Source organism: Lissotriton helveticus, chromosome 9 (genome assembly GCF_964261635.1).
Source record: "Lissotriton helveticus chromosome 9, aLisHel1.1, whole genome shotgun sequence".
Classification (NCBI taxonomy): domain Eukaryota; kingdom Metazoa; phylum Chordata; class Amphibia; order Caudata; family Salamandridae; genus Lissotriton; species Lissotriton helveticus.
This window is the reverse complement of record NC_136070.1, coordinates 1275883124-1275907931: the sequence shown is the minus strand read 5'-3', so window position 1 is coordinate 1275907931 and position 24808 is coordinate 1275883124. Positions and strand designations below refer to the sequence as shown.

The 24808-nt window shown below is 47.3% G+C and overlaps 1 protein-coding gene across 2 annotated transcripts in view; it reads left to right on the top strand.

Moving 5' to 3' along the window:
• The window catches only part of BRPF1 (bromodomain and PHD finger containing 1), a 213325-nt gene that overhangs the window by 157983 nt on the left and 30534 nt on the right, over nucleotides 1–24808 (top strand). The window contains exons 9-10 of one of the 2 annotated variants that reach the window (XM_078661853.1): nucleotides 6168–6476; nucleotides 8792–9079. In XM_078661853.1, coding sequence (XP_078517979.1) covers nucleotides 6168–6476; nucleotides 8792–9079 — 597 coding nt within the window. The remainder of the gene's footprint in view (nucleotides 1–6167; nucleotides 6477–8791; nucleotides 9080–24808) is intronic. The other variant, XM_078661854.1, reaches the window with a different exon arrangement.

Here is a 24808-nt window from a genome sequence, read left to right as displayed (position 1 = left end):
AAGTTTTGCCATAAATTGTCTCCTTTGCTATGCCACAGGGAGGACATCCCATCACTAAGGAAGACATAACAAGGTGAACCCGTGCACAATTTAGTGAAGACATCACGGACTTCATCACTCCACACGCGCTCCCCTCCGAGGACTACATCCTTCTGGGAGACCTCAACTTTCACCTTGAAAAGAACAACGACCGCAACACCACCTCCCTTCTGGACAACCTCGCCAACCTCGGACTTAAACAACTTGTCACTTCCCCCACCCACATCGCAGGTCACACACTCGACCCTATCTTCACCTCCAGCAAAAATGTCTCCTTCAGCCACACCACAGCTCTCCTTTGGACTGACCACAGCTGCGTTCACTTCACCTACAACAAACCCACATCCAACAACCACCCCCAACCCACTCTGCAAAGAAACTGGAACAAAATCACCATCGACCAGATCTCCTCATCGCTTCTTCAAAACCCCCCAGCCCACTCCTCAAACCCAGACCAAGCAGCCACCAGCCTCACCCAATGGTTATCCAACAGCGCCGACATCCTAGCACCACTGAAAAAATGACAAATCATACCAGGCAGCAAGAAGGCCTCCTGGTTCAACGATGATCTTAAGAAATCCAAGAAACTCTGTCGCTCCCTGGAGAAGGCCTGGAAAAAAGACCCAACCACCAGCACCAAGGACGCCTTCAAAAACGCCACCCGCATACACCACCGACTGATCCGGAATGCCAAGAAAGCCGCCTTCAAGGACCGACTAGATAACAACGCCCACAACAGCAAGGAATTATTCAACATCGTCAAGAAATTCACCAACCCCTCAGCCAACTCCAACGACATTACCCCCTCTCAAGCCCTCTGCGACTCCCTAGCCTCATTCTTCCACAACAAAATTGCTGACATCCACAACAGCTTCGACAACCGACCCGAAGACCAACCCACCCAACCCCCTGCAGAACCCCCACCCCCCCTGAACATCCTCAATGACTGGAAGCCAATCTCCACTGAGGACACCATCCGTCTGATGAACTCTATCCACTCAGGATCCCCCACAGACCCATGCCCTCACCACATCTTTAACAAAGCAGACTCCATTATAGCACCGCATCTCCGAGACGTCATCAACTGCTCCCTCAACTCTGCAACCTTCCCGGAAAGCTGGAAACATGCCGAACTCAGCGCCCTCCTGAAGAAACCCACAGCTGACCCCACCGAACTAAAAAACTACCGCCCTATCTCACTCCTTCCATTCCCGGCCAAAGTCATCGAGAAAGCGGTCAACATCCAGCTCGCCGCATTCCTCGAAACCAACAAATCCCTCGTCTCCTCACAATCCGGCTTCCGAGCCAAACACAGCACTGAAACCGCCCTCATCGCAGCAACAGACGACATTCGAACTCTACTGGACAATGGAGACACAGTCGCCCTCATCCTCCTCGACCTCTCCGCAGCCTTCGACACGGTCTGTCATAACACCCTTTTACAACGCCTCAGAAACGTCGGAATCCAAGGAAAAGCACTGGAATGGATCACCTCGTTCCTCACCGGAAGAACCCAGAGAGTCCGCCTTCCACCATTCAAGTCAGAGGCCACTGAAGTCATCTGCGGCGTACCACAAGGATCTTCACTCAGCCCCACCCTCTTCAACGTATACATGAGCCCCCTCGCGGTCATCGCACGCCAACATAACCTCAACATCATCTCCTACGCTGATGACACTCAACTGATCCTCTCACTCACCAAAGACCCTAACACCGCCAAAACCAACCTGCATGAAGGAATGAAAGAAGTAGCCGAATGGATGAAGCACAGCCGTCTGAAACTGAACTCGGACAAAACAGAAGTCCTCATCCTAGGCACCTCCCCCTCCGCCTGGGATGACTCTTGGTGGCCAGAGGCCCTTGGAAAAGCACCCATCCCGACGGACCACGCACGGAACCTGGGCGTCATCCTGGATTCCTCACTCTCGATGAACAGACAAGTCAACGCCGTTTCTTCATCTTGCTTCAACATTCTTCGCATGCTCAAAAAAACATTTAGCTGGATCCCCACCGAAACTAGAAAAACAGTCACCCACGCTCTGGTCACGAGCCGTCTGGACTACGGAAACACCCTCTACGCCGGTACCACCGCAAAACTCCAGAAAAAACTCCAACGCATCCAGAACGCTTCAGCCAGGCTCATACTAGACATCCCGCGTAAAGATCACATCTCTGGACACCTGAAAAACCTCCACTGGCTCCCCGTCAATAAGAGGATTACTTTCCGGCTCCTAACCCACGCACACAAAGCGCTCTACGAAATCGGACCCGAATGCCTCAACACAAGACTGTCCTTCTACACCCCCTCCGCCAGCTACGATCCGCCAACCTAGCCCTTGCCACTGTTCCTCGCATCAACAAAACCACCATGGGAGGTAGATCCTTCTCCTACCTGGCTGCTAAAACCTGGAACTCACTTCCCACTCACCTTCGCCTTACTCAGAACCACCTAGCATTCAGAAAGCAACTTAAAACGTGGATATTTGACAAGTAATTTCCCCACCCTTCTCCAAGCGCCTTGAGACCCTCTGGGTATGTAGCGCACTATATAAATTTATTGACTTGACTTGACTTGACTTGAATAGTCAGAATTGCTACCATAAAGCGAAGAGGGTTCTACTTGCTCACCCAGACACTCACCACCCATGAGTAAGGAACAACAATGGCCTTCCTATAAGGCATCCCATTAGTAGGTATTTGTAAGGCAGCCACCTAAACAGAACACACTTTTAAAGAACACTAGTGTGTGGACATTTTCACCCGTCTGCAGGGCACAATGGGCCAGACAGTGTTAAGAACCTTGTTTCAGACAGCTGCATCATCCACACGCTAGCCACCACTTTTAGAAGGGCACTACTGTGCAGTCTATGATAAGCATGTGTATCTACATCCACATATGCTACATACAGAAAATGCATCTGTTTGTACCTTGTGGTGCTATAGATTCACATGCCCTTGCCTTCCTCCCTGGAAGCGTGTTTTTCTTGCTTTTTTTAATTTTGCAGCTCGTGTTAAATGTGCACCAAGAGGAAGAGTCACATCATATCTCATGACTCTAGTGACTTCTTCAAACAAAAATAGCTGATATGTCTTAGCCAAACACTAAACGGTTGGAGTATGCTATGCATGTGAATCGATACCACTAAACGCTTTGAACAGATGCTTTCCGGTAAGTAGCGTTTTCCTTCTGGTTGAGACGAACAGCAGATTCCTTACAGCCGTCCCTCTTCCCAGTTCTGTACAATGGACTCTCCAATAAGATTCCAAGGTAGCTTTCGCATTCTGCCGTAGATATTCAGTTGTCATTTGCACTTTGTGTTGTTTATAATTTAACTGACTTGAGTGTGCAGTGGTGGCTTCTTTATGTGGGTATGTTGTCGTGTCCGGAGGGAGGTGTATGGAGGTTTATGGTGCTGTCTTTCCTGATTCAGTCAGGTACTTGGGCAGGTTCACAATGTAGCCACCAGAAAGTGTTACAAAAGTAAGTAACAAATTCATAATTTTGTAACAGCTATTAATTTACAGCCGCGTTTCTGCTCTTCAAAGACAGAGGTGAAATCTCAGGCAGGTCTTCTGACAAATTGCTGCTTATTTTTTTTTTAACATGGGGATTGAGGTTTTCAAACTCTCACTTTGCAGTTGGAGGAAGAAAAGTAAAGTGAATTGTAAGACAATCTTTTTGGGGTACAATGTGTGAAAGTAAGGGCTAGGCTGCCATTACTAACTGCAAATACCTGTAAATGAACTGTACGCATTCAGCAGTCAGGCAAGCTAAAATATAGCACTTTTTTTTATTCTGAGGTGTTATGGAAGCAAAGATTTTAAAAGGGTCAAAACAAATTAAGACACTTTACTTGGTGATACACAAATGATAACTATTCACTGAAACCTGATTTTGGAACAATATTATTTGTGCATTATAACTATCTGTACAACTGTATGTCTGTGCAAATTTAGTGCCCATTTCAATGGAAAACGTGCTGTCTGTAAATACGTGTGCTGCCACACAATTATTTAGTTACAATTAAAAACAAGCATTGGCATAGCCAATAGGTCTCGCTTCTGGGACCTTATAAGTATTTAGTTATGCAGCACAATATCCTTGGTGCAACATTAACTGTTGCATGGTTAAACACTTATAAGGTCCCAAAGGCGAGACCTATTGGCTATGCCAATGCTTGTTTTCTGTTTGCACTCCGGGGCACCCACGAATACCTTGTCAAGTTCGACTAATGCGATTCTTGTTCTCTTTTGTTTTATAAACAAAGAAAACATCGGTTAAAAGGCAAAGAGCAGGGGTAGTTAAACGAAAAACGTGCCTGCTTTTGAATCAGTGTAAACATTGATGCAATGCACATTCAATTGTGTCGCAGATCAATTTAACACAAATTATCTCGCTACCACAGTTTCGTCTTTCAAACTCTATCTCCCCTTCTCACGTGCTTTAAAAATAATGTGTCTGATTCATATTGATATACAACACGCATTTAATAATTATAAAGGGTCTTTGTTTTTATCTATTTTAGCAATACGTGTAAACAATAAACGGTACTAAACATGCTTTTGTATAACTGCGCGTTATTTCTCTAAAAGCAACATACAGCTGAAAGAAGAACTTTGGAAAAGCCGAGCCACTTCATGTCCGCTAAAGACCCGATTTAATACATGCGCGTTTTTTAAATTAAACACAGCTCAGCGAGGTGTCAGGCGCTCGATTTATAGGATATTTAATAACACTGGAAATGGTGAAACAACGATCGTAGATTCTCGATGAGGTGACTTCCAACCCGTGCATTTAAAGAGCAGGAAAGCCGCTCTCGTGGCGGTCTGTGAGTGCCCTGTGCTCGGGAGGTCTGTGGATGTGTGGAGTGAGCCCAGATTCAAACCCTTCAACAGTACAATGTATTGACCAAGATAATGAAGTAATTGGAAATTCTAAAACGGCAGTGCCTGCGGTGTGATTTGTGGTACAAAACAATAACTGTAATGTCACTATTTCAAGGAGGGGAGAGAAAGCAACCAAACAAAAATATGGACACAGGACAATGAAATGAGAGTAAAAATCTAAAAATGCACAAACTACAAAATAATGATAAAAGAGGGGAAAAACAACGCTGACGCTGTTCCTACGTAATGACAATGTACACAAAAAAAGTACGTTTACCTAAACATGTGGAAGCTCACCATGAGACGTGGAGTCCAGTTAGACAACTTTTTTTTCTAGTAAAATCCATTTATCAAGCAAGGATACTAGTGAGTCGGGTGAAACAACAAGAGCGGCCGGGAAACTGAAAGTACGGCCGGCCAGCCATGAATAATTAGGGGAGGAGAAGCCGCAGAGCACACGCTGGGAGAAGCCCTTTGATGTGGTGGCGGCCGTGAACAAAATGCAATTAGGAAGGAGGGAGGGAGGCTGATGCACGTGCTTGTTTGGTCACGTGATTCACGTGAACTCAAAGAAAACCGCACCAAAAAGCCCTTGGTTTCACGAGTATTTTGAGCACTTGAATTCTCTCCATTTCCCATTCCTTCGGAATGGAAAAGGCGAGACCTAAAAATCACCTGCTCATGTCCATTAAAGCTAGGTGGGTCTCAAAGGTTTGACATTCTTAAAAATTAGTGGAGAGTCTGAAGTTTGGGAAGCACTGATTTACTGTACGCCTAACCTGGTGATATACTTTTGCCTCCTTAACTTCGATGTCACAGTTGAATTTCTCAAAAGTCTCTTCAATTTACTATTGTGCTTACAAACACATTGGCGGAAAAAGAGAATCTACAATAGTCATCACTTATTTGTGTTTTGTGGAGGGTATAGGCTTCACCTTGAGTTGTTCCGACTGCTTCTGATCAACCGCCAAAGTAACAAAACACTTTGATATATTTAGATGAAGTTCTCGACCCAACCACTATATGATGGTATTATGTACAGCGTGTACATCTAAGTTTCAAGCTTCACAACTATTGTTAAAGGAAAGTTGCTAAGTTCGTACAATCCTATTTATTGCCTTTATTTGTAGTCCCATTAAATGCGTTGGTTACAAGTAGTAGGATTGCTCTAATGTAGTTTTTCCAAACAACAAACCTGTTTAGGATAAACATACCCATAACATTTGTCTCTACCTTTGCAGCGGACGAGCAGATTTCAGAGCACCAGAAGCACCTGCCCCTGGAAGAGCAATTGAAGGTCCTGCTGGAACGGTTGGATGAGGCAAGTGCGGGCAAGCACAGCATTGGACGCAATAGACGAGCCAAAATGTTAAAAAAGGAAATTACTGTCATCCGGCGCAAACTTGCTCACCAGCGTGAATCCAAGAGGGAAGCCATGGACAGACACAGCTCATCTGGTAGAGGAGGGCTGCCTCCACACGACCCTTCAGAAAAGGATGGACAGACGGACAGTGCTGCAGAAGAGAGCAGCAGCCAGGAGACTAGGAAAGGTACTGACTCAGCGCTCGTTCAGAAGCATCCTGCTTTGTGACCCTTGGAGCCTCTTCTTCAGTCCAGATCTAGGAGAGGCTGTTAGCAGTTTGTGTGTTACCTTTTCTCTGATCACAGCTACTCTACTGTAGGCGAAGCAAAAGTATGTCGGCAAATCTGTTTAAATATGAAAAGGTCACTTTGGTTTTAGCTGGACCTCAAAGACAAAACCCATCTATAGGCTCAGATACTGATAGTGCAGTACTTGCACATTCAATTGTCAGTGAAAGTTGAATTTAGCTCCAGCAAAGCTATTTCTTTAGTACACAATCTCAGGCACTGGTTCTGCAATGTTAGAGAAAATAATTGCAGGAAAGCTGTTTATTTCATTACTTCATCAGTTTTGATTTCCATTTTGTACATAAAATGTCCTAAGCTTTCTAATCTGCTTGACAACATGGGATACTCAAGGGAGCTTGTTTTCCTTTACTACTGTTGTGGGGCATAATTCCACAAATTTAATGTGATGAGAGACCGAGTGATATTTTGAGGTGGTGTCTGTAATGGGTTTGAAATAGATTTCAATAGCATTGCTTTCGACTGTTACGTCGTAAGTCTCCACAAATACGAAATGGCAAGTAATAGTTACTGTTCCACAAATGTAATTCTTTGTATTGCGTATGATTCAGAAGGATCAAGCTAGATGCCTTGGAAAATGGGAGTAAAACTGTGATCATTTTTGAAAACTACGCCTTTTATCCTCTCTTGGATTCAACACTTTGGGAGCAGTTGGGAATTTCCAACTTTGAATGTTTATGTATAACCACATGGCAAAGAAGGGTTGGAGCTAAGATTGCTAGTTTAACGAGAGGTAGATTTCTGCACTGTCCTTTCTGTTCCTCTCAATTCTCAGGACTGATTATTTCCTGGCAGCACACACCCACTCCGGACAACCGTAAAAGACATTGAATGTTTATAGGCCTGTGGCCTGTTTACGCTATTGCTTGCAGTTGTTTACCGCTTCCTTCCCCCGGCCACATGGTTATGGGTTGTCTTCATGCCAGCAAGTCGTGTCTTCCGTAAGGCAAAGCTGCTCAGTTACCAGTTTTTAAATCTGTAGGTATTGGCCTTTTAATAAGGATCAGTTCTGTCTTTTCACATTCCCGGTGCTCAACTTTGCTACCTCGGCTGCAAGCCCATCTCCAATACCGGCCACTTCGAATTGTAGATTTTGCTGGACTGTGGCTCTGCACCTTCCTGAATGCTTTACCTCCCCCACTCCCTTTTCCACATCTTTCTGCAAGCACCTTTCACCTCCAACCCTTCCATATTTGTAAAGTGCATGTCTTGAGGTAGCAAACCTCATTTGAAATTCTCTTTCCTCAGTCTGCGCTAATTGGTTTTCACTGCTGAACAGAGAAGAGATGTCGGCATTCCATCCCGTTTAGTTGTTTTTCTTTTCAGACTTCGAACAGTGCTGACCTCAAATTGTCACAGGATCTGATTTTTTCTTTTTCATTGTATTTCCTGTTATTTTTAATGGGGTATATTGTGATACTGTGAGATGCATCCTATGATAATGGAGTTAAGTAACTCACTGTCTAATCTGGATACTGTTTTATTAAAGTTGAATGTGCTGCTTAAGCAGGGGAAGTTCTGCTGTTTGAAGAATCCCTGACCACCTCAGTTTCCATCCTTGGTATCCAAGAAATAAATTGCTCTTATACTGAGGAGGGATAAGCTAGCGGGGGCTGTTATGGCATTCCTGGGACCGTAGAATATTCCAAAGCACTGGTGGGGAAGTCATTTGGTAACTAACGCCATTGAGTTGACGAGTGATCCATTTCAGAGTGCTGTATCACACACCAGAGGATTGAAGAGGGGTCTTTCTTTACCTCCTGGGATTTCGTCTGTGAGCATTTTTGTTTTAAAGTTGTAATTCAGCACTGTATTTTTTGGGTAAACTTTTGATATTATTTTCAATAAAGTATGTGTATTTAAAACTAACATGCTGCTCCTTTTGATTTTTTGAAGTACAGAGAGCTTTTAATGTAGAATATCTAATGTTTAGCTCTTGCAGGACTCTCTCGAGTCTGCTGAGAAGCCAGTGAGGTTTGCGTCTGGTGCACGTGGTTTGGGATGCGCTGTTTTTGCTGTTTATCTGATGGGAATTTAAACATTACTCATCCTTCCTTCTCTTTCTCTTCTTGCCCCTTTCTTTCTCTTCTTCTGTGTTTGTTTCACTGCATCCTTTCCCAACCTACTCCTTCAAATTTTGGTCCCATCCCTGCTGTCTCCCCACTCTGTTCTTGCCGTCTTTGTCTGTTTCTCTCAGGGCTCGGGCCAAACTCCTCTTCCACTCCAGCACATGAAGTTGGCAGGAGAACCTCAGTCCTTTTCTCCAAGAAGAACCCTAATGTCGCTGGACCCCCAAAGCGTCCAGGTCGGCCCCCCAAAAACCGGGATAACCAGCTAGCTTCAGGACAAGGAAGCAGCCTAGTGGGACCCCCACAGCTACCTTCGATGGGGGGATCTCAGAGGCCGCGCAAAAGACCGAGGAGCCCCCGACAGACTTCCAGCTCAGAGAGCGACAGTGACAAGTCCGGAGAGGATTCCCCAATCGGTGAGTGCAGTCAATTCTCCCATCTTACTCATTTGCCTAAGTTCCAGTACGTCTAAAAAGGAGTAATACAACAAGGGAAAATGCACGGCTAAATCTTGTGTGCGGCACCAGAAAACACCACCTGTCTTGCAGATTTTCTTTAAGGGATAGCTTGCAATCCCCAAGTTTTAAAACATGAAAAGGGGCTGGTTTGTTTTTGAGCATTTATTATGTTGCAGATAAAATAAACAGAACATTTCTGCTATTAATTTTTATTTTTTAGGGGGATAATTCTAGTGCATTAGCATCTATACAGACTGCAAAATCTATACATTTTATCTAAAACCAATGGAAGGATGTCTCTAATAAATCCTACTCGTAGACCCATGTCCTGTAAAATTGCACTTACATTTGTCTCTCTTCCTGGTGCTATACAGGTTGTCTGCAAAACCTGTTGTGTCTGCTTATTCTGCATTTAATGTGGGCCTATATATGCATCCTCGGATCCATGCATAACTGCAGATTTATGTTGAAAGGTCAAGGACTATACATACCTTACCTTCTGTCTTACCTCTGTTGCTCAATTTTCCCTGCCTTTTGTCCAGTCCCATCACTTGCGCACCTGCATTGGTGATCTTATGCACAGAGAAGTCACTATTATCCGTTCTACTCCAGTCAGTAATTGAATTGTTTCCTTCCACGGGTTCTCATTTCTGGTTCTTTATTCTTTTTCCATTAAACTCTTTTCACCGTTGTTTACGTCCCCCGTTGTGTAGTGCAGTTTGCAATCTTCCATGTTCTGTGGAGTTCTATCAGCATCTATCCTCCTGTGCCTGCATGATCACTATTGTCTATCTGTGCTTTCTGAATGTGTTTAATACATATAAATGTGCACACAACATCTCTCAAAAGAACAAATACTGTGTGTTCTCTTTACATTCCTTGACAGATCAATGGGCAGTCTTGTTATGACATCTTTTATTCCCTTGATTATCACTGTAGGACATTTTTAACAACAGTTCGCAACCACTGGTTGATTCCAGTCCTGCACCCTGTTTTATTCTAAAAGCAAATCAAACGAAACTAGTGTAATCGTCGTCTTACTGAAAACAAACGGATGAAAGGTTGGAGACCTCACGATGAGGCCTGTTGTCAAATCCAAAAATGTCACTGTAGCACAGTTATTGATAGGGTTCACGATCAGTCAAGAATGCTCTTCAAGATTACCACACCTGGCCCACAGTCGCACGCTATCTCCTCTTCACAAGGCCTCTTTGATAACCTAAAAAGGTTCTTTAACATAAAATAGAATGAATTAACCAAGGGATTGCTTAATTTCTTAAACAATAATTAACCCTAAGGGAGTCCTTGTTAGCTAAATCCATGTTGATATCTGACCAAGGCCACTTTCCTTTTTTTTTTTCTTTTATACTTGTTCAATTGAGCCAGCCAAGGCTTCCTGTGCTGTCCTAAACTTACTGCACAATGGGTCTATTGCATTAGCGTTTGCTCCTCCTATCAGCTGCCTGCTGAATGCTTCCTCTAACGAAGGCTATGTCTTTGAAACACTCAAACTATACTTTCAAACTGCAGGCCCAACTCAAGAATACCAGCCTTTTGCAAATATTATAGCCTAACCATCTTCTTTCTTCCCTTTATTCCAACAACTATCTCTTTCATTCAGTCTGAATTTAAAGACAGCTGTTCGACCAGTAGTGCCGGAAGTCTTTCTGGAATGTTTGTGGATGGCCGACAAAGGAGCAAGCTGCTTACTGGTTGTACTGGACCTGTGCAGCTTACACATGCTATCCTGTTCACCAGGTTATCCAGTGTAGCCCACATCCACCAAAAGGCCATGAATTGGTTCATCTCGTTTTGTTTCCTAGTACATCATTCGCAGCAGATGGTTGGGGGTCATTGCACCCCTCCAAACTCACCATTATCTCCTGTCCTTTTAAATATTTATTTGGCTCCTTTTTAGGTCTCGGCTAGAAACGCGTGAAGCGCGTTCTCGCCAGAGAACTATAGCTGTCGGCTCAGCCGACAACAAGAGGAAAGTGGAGACGAGCTGGCCACGCGCATCACTTTGCCATAGCATTACATTGCGCGCATGAACTTCTGCTGTTTTCAGCATGGCAGAAAGAATCGGATCACGTCGCGCACCTCGGGAAGAGGTCACGTGACTGACTTTGGAATGCAGGTGGAGTCTGCAGAGGGGCGCGCGGCGCTGATAAACAGGCAGGCTTTATTTCAGGAAGCAGCGGTATTTGACTTGTTGCCTCATGTAACTTAACGTTGGCTTTTTTATTTAATTTGTAAACTTGTAATGTTTCTCCTTCATGTATCAGTTCTGTTCCTACTGTGAAGCGCCCTGACAGATTTGGGTAAAGTCCGCGCTATATAAAAACGCATAAATATAAAATATTTGGCACGGGTCTGGAGGGACGGGTGTAGCGAAGCAGAGGATCGGACCTTGAGACCCTCTGGGTGAGTAGTGCGCTATATAAATGCTTGATTGATTGATTGATTGACCCAGCTCTTCCCCCGGAGGTGGAGACCAGTGCTACAAGGGCGCTCGTATGCGTGTAAGATGTACCGGCTGGAAACTGAGGAGGAGACACGCAGAATACCCGTCTGTGGAAGTGGGTGACAGACCGCGAGGCGCTGCATGCATCGTAGAATGTGTGACCGGAAGCGGCGTTAGCTGGTGACGTAGCTGCACCGCCAGACTTCATACTTTCCCATTTCGGAGCATTGCGTTGCAACGTTAATTAAAATATACATTCTTGTCCAGAGGTCTCAAATTCCACTCTTGTGGAATATAGCAACAAGGCAGCATTTAAACTTAGGGGTACAGCTCCCCTCAGCCCATTGCTTGTAGCACTGAACCCCACAACCTCTTAGAGGGGTGTTCACACCAGCACATGAACACACCCCCTGCCTTTCTGGTCTTTTTCAGGGGTGCATCCCCGCTGCATGAGCGCTCTTTACAGGACGGAAACATATCAGCTCAGACCAGGCATGAAAAGGCCGAACACAAGAAAGCCAACCCTTCCCGCCAGCCCCCGGGATGTCCCTCATCCATTTCGAAAGTCCCCACCTATGCATGCCCTCCCTATACATTCATCTATGCCATGCAGCCCGCACTGATCCCCGCTGAATGAACGCACGCACCACATACATACATCCACCCCTGACGTGCCCGACCCCATCACACAGCCACAGCTCGACCCCACCACACACAGCCACAGCCCCCTCATCTGGAAAGGCGTTAACTTCCCCCCCCCCGATCCCCCCCCCCCTTTTTCCATCCCCCCCACTCCAGCATCGGACTGGCCTTCGTAGTGTGTTTGGGTATACCAGCGTGGGGCACTATACACTTCTTGAGAACTGTGTTCTGCTGTACAGCACATAGACGCACGTAGTGCCCCACCACAGGTATCAACAACCAGGAAAACAAGCATTTGCAATGCAATAGGTCTCGCATTATTAAAGTTTGAGCTATTGGCATTGCTAAATAATGCAACACCAATAGCTTTTGTTGCAGTTGGTGTTGCAATATTTAGCAATGCCAATAGCTCAAACTTAATTAACCCGGGACCTATTGCATTGCAAATGCTTGTTTAATATTGCCACTAATCACCCTACCCTGTTCCAGTCCTATGTCTGCAAATATGTGCACATTACATTCTCCAAAGACAGTTCTGCTGTTAAAACCCTTCCTAATGCCCTTAGCAGAGCTGAGGAGAGGATGCCTACTGGCAGCCCGCACTTTAATAGTTCAAAAACGGATCTTATATTTTCTGATACAACATCCTACTGGGTAAGAATGCAGCAAATGCGGGCTTCCTTCTTGAAGCAGACCGACTGTTTTATAGCGACATCATATCCTCCATATCTGTAAAGTTAAGCTCATTGCCCCTTTTCTAGCTGTACCACTAACTCTCTCCTTGACTGTTGCAACTATATATCTGCAAGCCTCCCAGCGTACCATATGCATTAGAATGCCATGATTCAACTTATTTTGTCTCTTTTACATAGATCACCGTATCCAGAAGTCACTTAATATCCTCCCTTTACAGTAGTGAATGATGTTTACATCAATTAACAATCGGGCACCACAATACCAGGCTGATGTTTACAGAACGTTGTGGCTCGCCTCCTCCATTGTCTAAACAGACAAACCTGCATTTCTTCTTATCTATTCTTTTTACTCTGTTTTCTGAATCACAAAATAAGTTTATGTAAAAGTTCATTTGCCAAGGTGCTTTATCGGTCCACTCCATTTACTAACACAGGGGATTCCTTTGTTGAAAGCCAACAGGGACCCTACATCTGCAAAGGCCCATTGTGTATTTGGTCCTTGCTTCAGAAAAGCTAGCACAGGAGGCAAATTTCTGTTAGTGCCCCCAGACTAAAGCCTGCTACTTCCTTACTTTGTCCCTGTGTGCGAACACCGATCTCAGGAGTTTTTGGAACTATCTCAATCCACCTCTTTCAGGCATTCTGTCCTTTCACTTTCCAGATCAGTATCGTGGGCACAGGCCAAGTGCCAGGACAGCCTTTCCTTTGGGTAGTCTGGTGCTCTAGAAATAGATCAAAAGAAAATGTTTCCTTATGCGCTACGATACACGCTGCAACATAGTGATCTCCACCTTTTATCTACCCCTCCTGTCAAGCCTCTTATTGTGCATTCTATAATACCTCTCTTTTTCAGCATAGGCATAGATAATTTTGTCAGTATTACCGTGTGTGCTGTAAATTGGTTCCTTTTATTGGCCATCTGCTGTTGTCTTATGTGTATTAGCTTACTGAAACCCAAGAAACTCTTTTTGTGATGTGCACTCAGAAGCATTAGCACATTCGCATTTTCAGGTTAATGCTGCAGAATTACTTACACGTGTTCCGTAGTCTCTTAATGCAACTGACGTGAATAGCCATCAAGGACTCCAAGACATCCAGAAGGCTCATTTCTTGCAAGCCCTGCTTGTATTTTATTCACTTACTCTAATACACTGTAATCGTTTCAACTTAGCTGTTGTTTTCACTTATCACCTGAAATAAACTTTTTGTAGAGAGTTGTAGGAAGGTACTGTGTGCACATGTTGAGTGGATCCCCAGAGGAACAGCTGAGGCTAAAGTAGATAATTCCTTACTCTCTTTTGTGGTAGTGTGGTTGAGCCTGCAGGCTTATGAGGAGGGTAGTGTTAAACATTTGCTGTACACACTCAGGCAAGAAATGATATCACACAAACATAGACGGAATCCAGACCAATTGTTTGTATAAAAAGTTATTTTGTTTTATTCTTAGAACCAAGATTGACTTAGCAGGTAAGTTAAGCTCTTCATACAATGTTGCTTTTCAAAAGACGGTGAATACTGGTCTGGTAGGAACATTTAGATTACTTTTGCAGTTAAGAAAAGAAAACAATTGGTAAGTTGGTCAAAAACACTTGAAATTACATTTAAAGCACTTTTAGATTACTTTGAGATTACTTTTCTTGTTCGGCATGAAACACACTCCTAAAACAGTTTAAACAACAGAGGACATTGGTAAACAGGTTAACTCTGGTGAAGGCACCGAGTTGCGTTTGTTGCAGTACAAGACAGTTCAACACAGAACAAAGGTTCCCCAAGGATCAGGTTGGCACTCAAGGGCACCACGGCAGCCAGGTGCAGAGGGCCAATGTTAGCCAGTGGGGATAGTGGGCATCTCGGTTGGGGGCTGCTCACGGCCAGGCCACTCGGACTTGGGAGCCAAACTCCTAGGGTTAAGGTCAGGGCAAAGCGGGTCCCAGGTTGGCACCAAGTCAACACCACCAGTAGTACAGGTACGGCCAGATACAGGGTGCTCGGGAGGGGTCAGGAGCCCAATGCTTTTTAATCGAGGACGTCTGTTGCCCGAAGACTGGATGAAGGGAATCAATGACTGGAGGATGAAGATAAGGAGTTGTTGGACACCAGGACACCGTCGGTTTGGCACCTCAGGAGTGTACTTTCGTGTTGGGTTATTCTCACAAGTTCCGGTCGCCATTGGGGGACTCTTCAAGATGAGGCTGCAGTCGTCAAATAGAAGGTCGGTGGAGTTCGTCCAACACTGAAATGCAGGTCAGGATCGCTGGGGGTTTGGCCCACTCGGACTCTGGCCGTGGGCGTTGGGTGCAGAGTGGTGAGGACTCGTGGATCTGGAGTCCTGGCTTGAGATGCTGTTTGACAATTCTGATGTCCACAGGAGATAAGAGCTCTTTAGGAAGGCAGGGCAGGTCCTTGGAGGCTGCTGGCTGCGGGACACGCTGGGTTCAGATTGCAAATGTTCAGAGCAGGAGACATGCCGGTAGGGCAGGGGCCAAAGCAGTTGTCCTCCTCTTCTGCAGCACAGCTCTTTGGTCCTCCTCCTTGACACTTCAAATCCGAAGAGGCAAGGTTCAGTGATGCCCGTAAATACTATATTTAGGGGCGTTAAAGGGTTGTGCAAGTTGGGACCAATGAGTCCCTCCCCTGGGGTATCTTTCTACACCCCCTAGTATGCCACCCTCCAATAGGAGGGTGGCATTGACCTCTTCCTTATTGGAGGGGTCCCCCATCCCCTAGATGGCGGGGACCGAGAGGTGGCCTTCACCTAGCCTCCCCCAACTGAGGGGTGGATTCGGCACTGGTGGGCACACCTCCTTTCCTGGCTAGGATTTCTCGCCGGTTCTCATGCCAAAAATGGGGGTCAGAACCGGTCGGAGCCGTTGCTGGTAGCAGAAAAAGGCTGGGGTCAGCTAACAAAGATGGAGTCTTTATTGAAGGCAACAGTCCTCACAAGGGTTTTGGAGGTCGTTGTTGCAAGACAGGGCTCGGGGTCGACGAAGCTGGAGACAGGCTGGGAGGGCTGGGGCCAAGGCAGTTGTCATCTCCTGGCTTCTGCTGCAGTGTGTCTTCTCTCTGCTTAGGTCGTCGCAGATCTCGGGGCCAGGTCAGGGGTAGCCACCTAAATGCTAAATGTAGGTGGCATTTTAGGGAAGTAGCAGGTAGGGCCAATGGGCACCTTACTACACCCTGTTATGCCACCCTTCTACGAAAGGGGCCATAGACCTAGCGCTGATTAGAGGGGTCTGCTCATCTTCAAGATGGCGTTGACTGAAAGTTGTGCTTCACCTCGCTTCCTCCACCTTAGGGGTGGGGTTGGCAGAGTTGGGCCCACCTCTTAACTTTTCGCCAGTGCTCGAAGAGAGAAGCTTCAAAGGCCTGCCGCCTTTGTAATGTGACCCCCAGTCAGATGGCAGCTCCTAGTTTACACCCCCACTTTGGACAGGAACATTCAACCTGTCTTGCAACAATGACCTCCAAAACCCTTGGGAGGACTGTTGCCTTCAATAAAGGGTCCAATCTCCTGAGGACACCACACCTGTCCAGAAGAAACGGACTCCAAGACTCCGGATCTAAGTGGATACGCGTCCCCAGCCCATTCTGCACCCGACGCCCTCGGTATGAGCCTGAGTGGCTCACCTGTGTAGTGAAGTCTCACGGCGATCCTGACCTCTTAGCCAGCATTGGCTGACCTCTCTTGCCCTCCATGACGGCGCCTGCAGTGTGACTCCAGAGGCTGTCCTGACCGGGACCAGCTCCGGTAAGAAGACTCAAATGTCCAAAGGCACCCCAAGCCACTGGGCCTTGGTGAGCTGAACCGATGGTGCCCCTACGACCCCGTACATCCCAATTTACCTCTGCTGTTGCTGGTCTTCCTCCTGCAACCTCCAGCACCACGCCTGCAGCCTCTTTACCGTCAAGAAGATCCTCATTGAAAAGTGTTGGGCGCCCGTCATTGAATTTGCACTTTGCACCCGGCCGCTCCTGTGCCGGTGGTGGTGTTTGTTTGTTGCTGCTGGGTGTCTGGTGCAGAGTGGGCAGGAGACGTGGATCCGCTGGGATCCTGAGTCCTTGCAGTAGGTTTCTTCTGGACACATCCGCTGTCTGCTGGAGATTGGAGTCTTTTTCGAAATCAGCAGTCCTCCCAAGGTTTCAGAGGACACTGGCTGCAAGACAGGTCGCAGGTTAGCAGAAGCTGGAGACAGGCCTGTGGGAGCGGGGCATAGTCCTAAACCTGACTGAAGGAGTCTCCCCATCTTCAAGATGACGGTGACTGAAAGATGTGCTTCACCTTGGAGGTGGGGATGGTAAAGGTGGGCACACCTCCTATTCTTAATTTTTCCTGCCGGGTTTCCCACCCAAAGTAGGGTTGTAACCAGGGGCTGCAAGCACCAGAGGTTGGGGTTTACATTACAAATGCGGTAGGTCGAGCACTGGCCTATCCTTGGGTAGGAGGTATGATACCTCTGCCCAGGATGTGCATTGTTTCTGGTTCCAGAGTGCAGGGGCTCTCGACCCAGGGGTTTAGAAAAATATCTGGTGGTGGCTGGCTGCCTACAGCCGGTCATAGACCACACCAGGGTTGGCATGTTAGGGGGCACCTCTGGGGTGCCCTCTGGGTATGGTACAATAAATCCCATACTGGCTTCAGTGTGGATTTATTGCAAGGAGTAGTTTAGTACCGAAAACACTACTGTCTTCAGTGAAGCCATCATGGTGCTGTGGAACTCGAGTTGATGAGTTTCCAGCTCAGGTACTCTCTATGGGTTCACTTATAATATTAGGAAATGGACCCCAATATTGTAGGGGCATATCTGATCATGCAGATATGCCCTAACTTATAACATAATTTACACTGCCTTAGGGCTGTGAGGCCTTCTAAAGCGGTGGCTTACCTACGCCTTCAGGTAGTGTTAGATGGTATGGCACCCAGGCAGGGTGCCATGTCGACTTTGTCATTTTCTCCCTCACAGGAGCATGCAAGCTGCAAGGGCAGTGGCTTGGTCCCAGTGAGGGGGGCCCAGGGGACCCTCTGCAGCTCCAAAGCCCTAGGTACTCCGAGTACCATTTACTAGGGACTTACCAAGGGCAGGAGTACCAATTAGGAATTTGTTTCTAGGGAAGGAGCACTGGCACAGGGGCCCTGGTTGGCAGGGACACTGTGCACTACATTTGGAACCACATCAAGACCAGCAAGAAAGTGGGGAGCTAACCATGCAAAAGAGGCATTTTCTCACACCCAGCATACTCCAAATTTTTATTTTTCCTTTTTGAGAGTAAGGTCCTTGTGTCTCAGTCCCGTTAATACCTGCTTCAAGGTAGCACCATAATCCTGCTCGTTCTTCCTATATACCAAGATGTCTTCCTGCAAATACAGTACAGATTCCATTCCATTCCTTTCAGTTCTTCTTTCATAAGCCTCTGTAAGCATGATGCCGCCGAAGCCAACCCAGAAGGTAATCTCTTGAACCTAAATGCCTCCCAAGGTGTAACAAAATAGGTTAGGGCCTTTGGATCCTCATACAATACGACCTGGTGAAACACAGCTGAAAGATCCTTCACACTAACGACACAGGCACTCTTTATTATAGCTAAAGCCTCTGATATTTGGCAAGGTTGAGTTCCCTGCGATGCACACACATTCTCAGCTTGGTACCATTTCCTTGGGAGCTAGACCGAGGCAGGTCGTTCTGAAGATTCTTTCTCCTCAATAACTCCCATAAGTATCAACTTCTCCCACTCCTCTTGCAAGGGCTTCAACATGAGCTTGGGTACTCTCCTCGCTTTATGCACCACCACTTGGCATTGTTCTTAAAGATCATTCTGTGCTCATTCTTTAACCTGTTCGGTGCTCATGACAAGGTCAGCTCGTCATGCAGTACACTGGAGCTGTGCTTATGATGAGTTGACCTTGTCATGAACCATAGGATTTTAGGATTTTCAGCACAGGAGGGGAAAACCTCTAGCAGCCAAGGTGTTAAAAAGACCAAGCTCACCTCTGAACACCTTAGGAAATTCCTTAACAAAATCAAGGTCTTCCCCAATGGGAGCCGTCATTAGGATATGATTGGGAGTGTTTGGGTTCAGGGCAATCTTTAAATCTCTTTGGTGAATCCACCCCAGAAAATTATTGCCACGCCTGACCACATAATTTCCCCCAAATATGGTATCTGCATCTTCTGTATGCGATGCATTTGTTCCAGCAGGACCCACCAATAGTACGGAGGCTGGTGAAGAATACGAAGGATCTACAGTGGTTTTGTTCAGCAGACCATTGTTTTTCCCAGTTTCTCTCGCCTTGAAGTTAATCCTCATTACAGTATACCCTACTAAATCGATCTTCAATCCTCCATACCCGTCTGGATTTGTCAGGGGGCAACAATGTGATATTTTAAGTCCTGTATATTTTTCACCCCAATTTTTTCCCCCCACCAAAGTGAAGGCAGGGAATCCGAATCTGCCAAGACTGAGATTTCCCCACCTATGGTTATTTGACACTTTGGCATGGTGGCATGACCCCTCCCCACCCCATCAACCACACCATTGTAGGAAGCTGGGTTTCTGTTGCAGTAACCACCCCCATACACTTTTTGCCAGACGACTGATGCATTTTGACTTAAGGTGCCCAGGGTCCCTGCCAATCAGGTTCCCAGGACCTGCGTTCTTTCCCAAAACTGCACCTTGTACCCCCAATTGGCACCTCTCTGGCCACAGGTCAGTCCTAGGGGCTCTGTGGCCAGGTAAGGCCTCTAAGGGCTGCAGCACTTATTGTTCCACTCTTAGAGGCCCTGTCCCTTTTCAATCACCCATTGCCACTGCAGGCTGCATGTCGTGGTGCAGAACAAAGTGAAGAGTCGACATGGCACACATCCCTGGGTGCCATGCCTGCAACCCACTGACCTGGCATAGGTCAGCCACTCCTCTAGCTGGGTGGTGAGGGTGCCGGTGCATGAGCCCTGTACCCCTACAGTGTCTACACCAATTCTGAGACATTGTAAGTGCAGTAATGCCATTAAGAGCATATGGTGCTGGGAGTTTGTCATTACGAACTCCACAGCACCATAATGTCTTTACTGAAAACTGGGAAGTTTGGTATCAAACTTCTCAGCACAGTAAACCTACACAAATGGGATTGAATGAAAAATGCACTCAGAGTGCATCTTAGGAATGTCCCCTGAAAAATAACAGACTCTGGTGGGTTCCCTGACTGGTATACACCAGCCTGCACCGCAAGACATGTTTTTGGACCCCTGAGGTGGGAGCCTTCGCTCCCTGAGCCCAATAACAAAGCCTTTCTGGAGGAGGTGGTCACACGTCCCCAGGCCAGGAAGAGCCATCTGTGGCAGGGGAGCTTCAAAGGCCTGGCAGCCTTTGTAATGCGACCCCCCCCCCCAGCCTCTCCTGCTGTCAGAAGCAGGCCCCCTTCCTTTCTCCCCTCCTGTTTGGCGGGAAGAGGGGCGGGAAAAATTAGCACAACCCAGAAGGTGAGCCCACCTCTGCCATGCGACCCCTCCAGCCTCTCCTACTATCAGAAGCAGGCCCACTTCCTGTATCCCCTCGTGTTCGGTGGGAAGACGGGCGGGAAAAATTAGCACAGCCCAGACGGTGTTCCCACCTCTGCCAACCCCACCCGTCTGGTGGGGGAGGCGAGATGAAGCCCACTCTTTGGATGGCAGGCACTATCCAATCAGGATTAGGGATTGTGCACACTCCCCCATCGGGGGTGAGCACACCAAGGGTGTAGTCCTCGTGACCCCTAAAATGCCCCCTAAATACAGAATTTAGGGGCCAGCCCTGAGCCAAGAAGACTGATTCCTGCAACCTAAGAAGAAGAAAAGAAGACACCCATCAGAGAAGACTGCAGAGAAGAACTGTCTTGGCCCCAGCCCTACCGGCCCGTCTGCAGCTTCCAGAGATCCTGCGCCAAAAGATGCCTTGTCTTGCTGCCAGCGACATCCAGAAACCCTGGGAGGACTGCCTGCCTTCAACAAAGTTTATGTCTCCTGTGAGCAGCAGCTATGTTCTAAAGAATCACAAAGAAAGGCTCCGAGCCCGCTGAAGACAAAGAAACCCGATGCCTGGAACCACCACTGCACCCGTCGTCTACGGCCCGAGTTCGAGTGGCCCACCAGACCCATCGAGGACCCCCGTTCTCCAGAGTCCGATTCCACTGTGGGTTGGCCCCTCCAGGACTCCCCCCACGTCGCCTGCAGCCTCTGCGTGAAGACCAACCTCCAACCCCCCTCCTTCCTCAACCAAAAGTGGCCTGGTAAGGTGAAATCTGACCTCAAAAGATACTCCTGCATCCAGCCACCCTGCGCCCTGGAGAAGAGAACCTGAGGTGCATCTACGTCCCCGACCCCTCCAACTGACCTGCCCAGCTATTGTTTCATCCCGGAAGTCTTCCTGGACCGAGCCTGCAGCCAAAATCCAAAACAGGCAACTCCCATTGAAACAGGGCACCCAACACTAAAACAGCACCCTGCACCCAGCTGCCCCTGCACCGTTGCGGGTGTACTTTAGGTGCTAACTCGGATCCCCCTTTGCCCTGAGCCTAACACCAGGAGCTTTGCTCCCACAACTTTGTGGCCTGCTCTTTAGCAGCCTCCAACCGGAGGCCCCCAATACCCCTTTGGATAACATTGGGCCCCAGCACTCTGCACCCAGCCGCCCTAGTGCCGCTGAGGGCGTTTCAGGTGTGCATCCTTGACCCTGGGGGAACCTGAGGTTAGGTTTTCCGGAGTTTTCTGGCTGAAGGACACACCGGGATTTCGCTGGAGCAGGTTCGAGGTGGGGCCAGGCCGGTAAAGCTGGGGTCAAGTCAGTGGGCGTCCTCCTTGTTAGCTTCGGCACGGCTGTTCGGTCCTTCTTCTTTTCTTCTTGTAGTTTGTCTGAGGGAGCAAGGTTCAGGGGAGCCCCTAAATACTAGATTTAGGGGCGTTACAGGCAGGTAAAAGGTTGGGACAAATGGGTCCCTTCCCAGGGGTGGGTACACCCCCTATTATGCCACCTTCCAGTGGGAGGGGGACATAAGCCTTTCTCTGGTAGGCTGGGTCCCCCATCTGCAAGATGGCAGAGACAGAGTTGTGCTTCACCTCGCCTCCCCCACCTGTGAGGTGGAGTTGGCAAAGATGGGCACACTTCCTCACTTTTTTTCCCTGTGGTTCTCCCGCCCAAAATGGGGGTCAGAACCAGTGGGGACCAGTTGCTGATGCAGCAAGTGGCCTGGGAAGCTCACAAAGGAGGCGACAAGCCTTTGAAGCTTCCTCTTCGTGGACCCTGCCCATCCAGAGGGAGGAGGCTCGGCACTTCGTCCCAGGATGTGCAGTGTTTCAGGCCCTCTAGAGCAGCAGGCTCTCGACCCAGGGGTCCAGAAACATATCAGCAGAGTTTGGACCATAGATGTTGAAAGTGAGCGAGAAACGACGACGGGCGCACTATGCTACAGTCGAAGCACAAAAGAGACAGCCTTCCCTCAACATCCTAAACATGTCCAGTGACGACAAAGAAAACATTGAAGATACAGAGACGGCTCAAGCAGGTGCTTCTGATGCTGAAGAAAGGCTGATCTACGTAGAGAGATTGGTAGCCACAAGGAAAGCATGGACAAGCTGACCAGAAGAGTGACAACCGGAAACTTCACAGCTGAGGGCTCGTAAGTCCAGTAATACAGTCTCAATGTCTGTGTCGAAATACCCAACAGTTGAAGGACAGTAAAAATATAAGGAGGCTCACTGGGCCAAACGCAAGGAAACCATTAGAGGCAAGCCTTTGGAACACTTATAGACACCAGGGAGCAATGGAGAAAAGGAAAAGGAGCCTAAAGGCAAAGAGCCGCTGAATACGAAAAGGAAGGCCCCGCCAATGCCGAACAACAAGACTGACTTCAAGAAGTGCTTGCTAGAAGCTTAAATGGCACTCCTTCAAAGTGAAAAAAATACGTTGACACTTTGAGTGGGGTTTGCATCCCACTAAGATGGTTAGAACCTAAACATGCCAAAGAACAAGAGCTGGCCACCTCTCCAGATTTGAGGACGAGCAGGAGGAATTCTTCAACTATGAGGATGGAGACACCACCATATTCAAGGAAGACTAGCAGGACCTCCATGCCGACTGCCCAAATGAAGGTGTGGACAGATCCTTCAAGGCCTTAACCGCCAGGTGATGTGGTGGTTCACACCACTCTTGTAAAGAAAGCAGCAGACACCTCAGAGGAACAGGCCTGATTCGGTGTACTGTTTGAAACACTGATGCCTTCTCAAAAAAGGAATATCTACCTGCTGATGCTCACAGCTTGATCAAAGGAGTGAAACCTTTTGAGAACCAGCTACTTTGAAGGCAGTGACTCAGTGTGTCGAGAGCGTATAGGCACACCTCGCTAGACCCCATCTACATCAAGGGGAATGTAGCTGTTTACTCTCACCATTGCCAGGCAGAGGGAATGCACCCACATCAATGCCAGACAAGTAAAATGAGCAGATGGAGATAGTGGGCAGGAACATGACGTGAGCAACGGCCACCCAGTGGAGAATTGCCAACTCCAATGCGCTTCTCAACGCAGCCGTGGGAGGAAATAGAACAAATCAAGAAACACATCCCAGAGCAATACAAAAAGAGAGCAAATAGGGTTGTGCAGTAAGGTAAAACTATTGCCAGCGCTTGCTTCAAGTCTGCCCTCAACGCATTCTACACAGCCAGCAGGTAAATATGCACTGGGACAAGCTTGAGAAGCGACACCTGGTTAAGAGTCTCTAGATTCAAGCCATAGGTACAAGCCGCATTCATCAATATGGCGTTCACAGGTGATACCCTCTTCGGCCTGGCAGTGGACGAGGCCTTACAGCAAATTAAAAAGACACTAAAACAGCTAAGGCAATGAAGGCACTACAGTTTAGAGCATCCGTCCACAGGAGGGTCATGGCAGCCAGAAGACCACCAAATAGGGGGGTTTCCAACTACGAGCAGCCCCAGAGCAACAAGCCTTTAGCCAGCCACCAATGCCACATGGGCGCACCAGGCCAGTGGCAATACTTTTTAAGTCAGCCCTTTTTGGGAAGATGCAGGCGAAGAGGACAAAAGCCAAAAGGTTTGGGGCAGCTGCCCAGTGACTTTACCAGACACCGCCTCTGCATAGAGCACCAGTGGGCAGGGGCAGGATAGGGGCATTTCTCAATTTGGAATCCATCACCTCAGGCCAGTGGACACTGAATGTAATAAAGCATGGCATTGCATAACACTTTTCAAATATCAACCTTGAGGGATGAGTCACTCCCACTACAGCAGAAGGTAAGAGCTCTTCCAAAAATGAGCTATCGAATGAGTCTTCAAAAAAGGGGTCTACTCATACTTCCTCTTACCAAAACTAGATCAGTCCGACGGCCCGGTTCTAGACCTCATGCAGCTAAATAAGTGCATACAAACTCAATGCTTCAAAATAACAAATTTGCCAGATATCTTCCCGCTCATCAAGAGAGGACTACATGGCCGTGGTAGACGTAAAGGATGCTTGACTGCATATTCCATAAATCACATACACAAGAGATACCGCATGTTCATGAATGACAAGGTGTATTACCAATTCAAGGTGTTACTCTTTGGCATAAAGTCTGCCCAAAGGGTCTTTATGTTTACCCATTGTAAGAAAGTGGCTCTATATATACTGGACCAAAGTAAGGTACAGTGTGTATAGAGTCTTCAATCTACAGAGGTATAACAGAAGTTAGTCAGATATGACCTTTCTCTCTAAAGTGGTAGCTTGGTCGAGCAGTAAGGCAGTATCAGAGGACAGTGTGAAGCATTTGTTGTACACACTCAGTCAGCAAAAGGTTTCACACACTCAAGAACTGAACTCTAGGCCAATTGTTTTTTATATCAAAAGATATAGTTTTATTTTAGAAA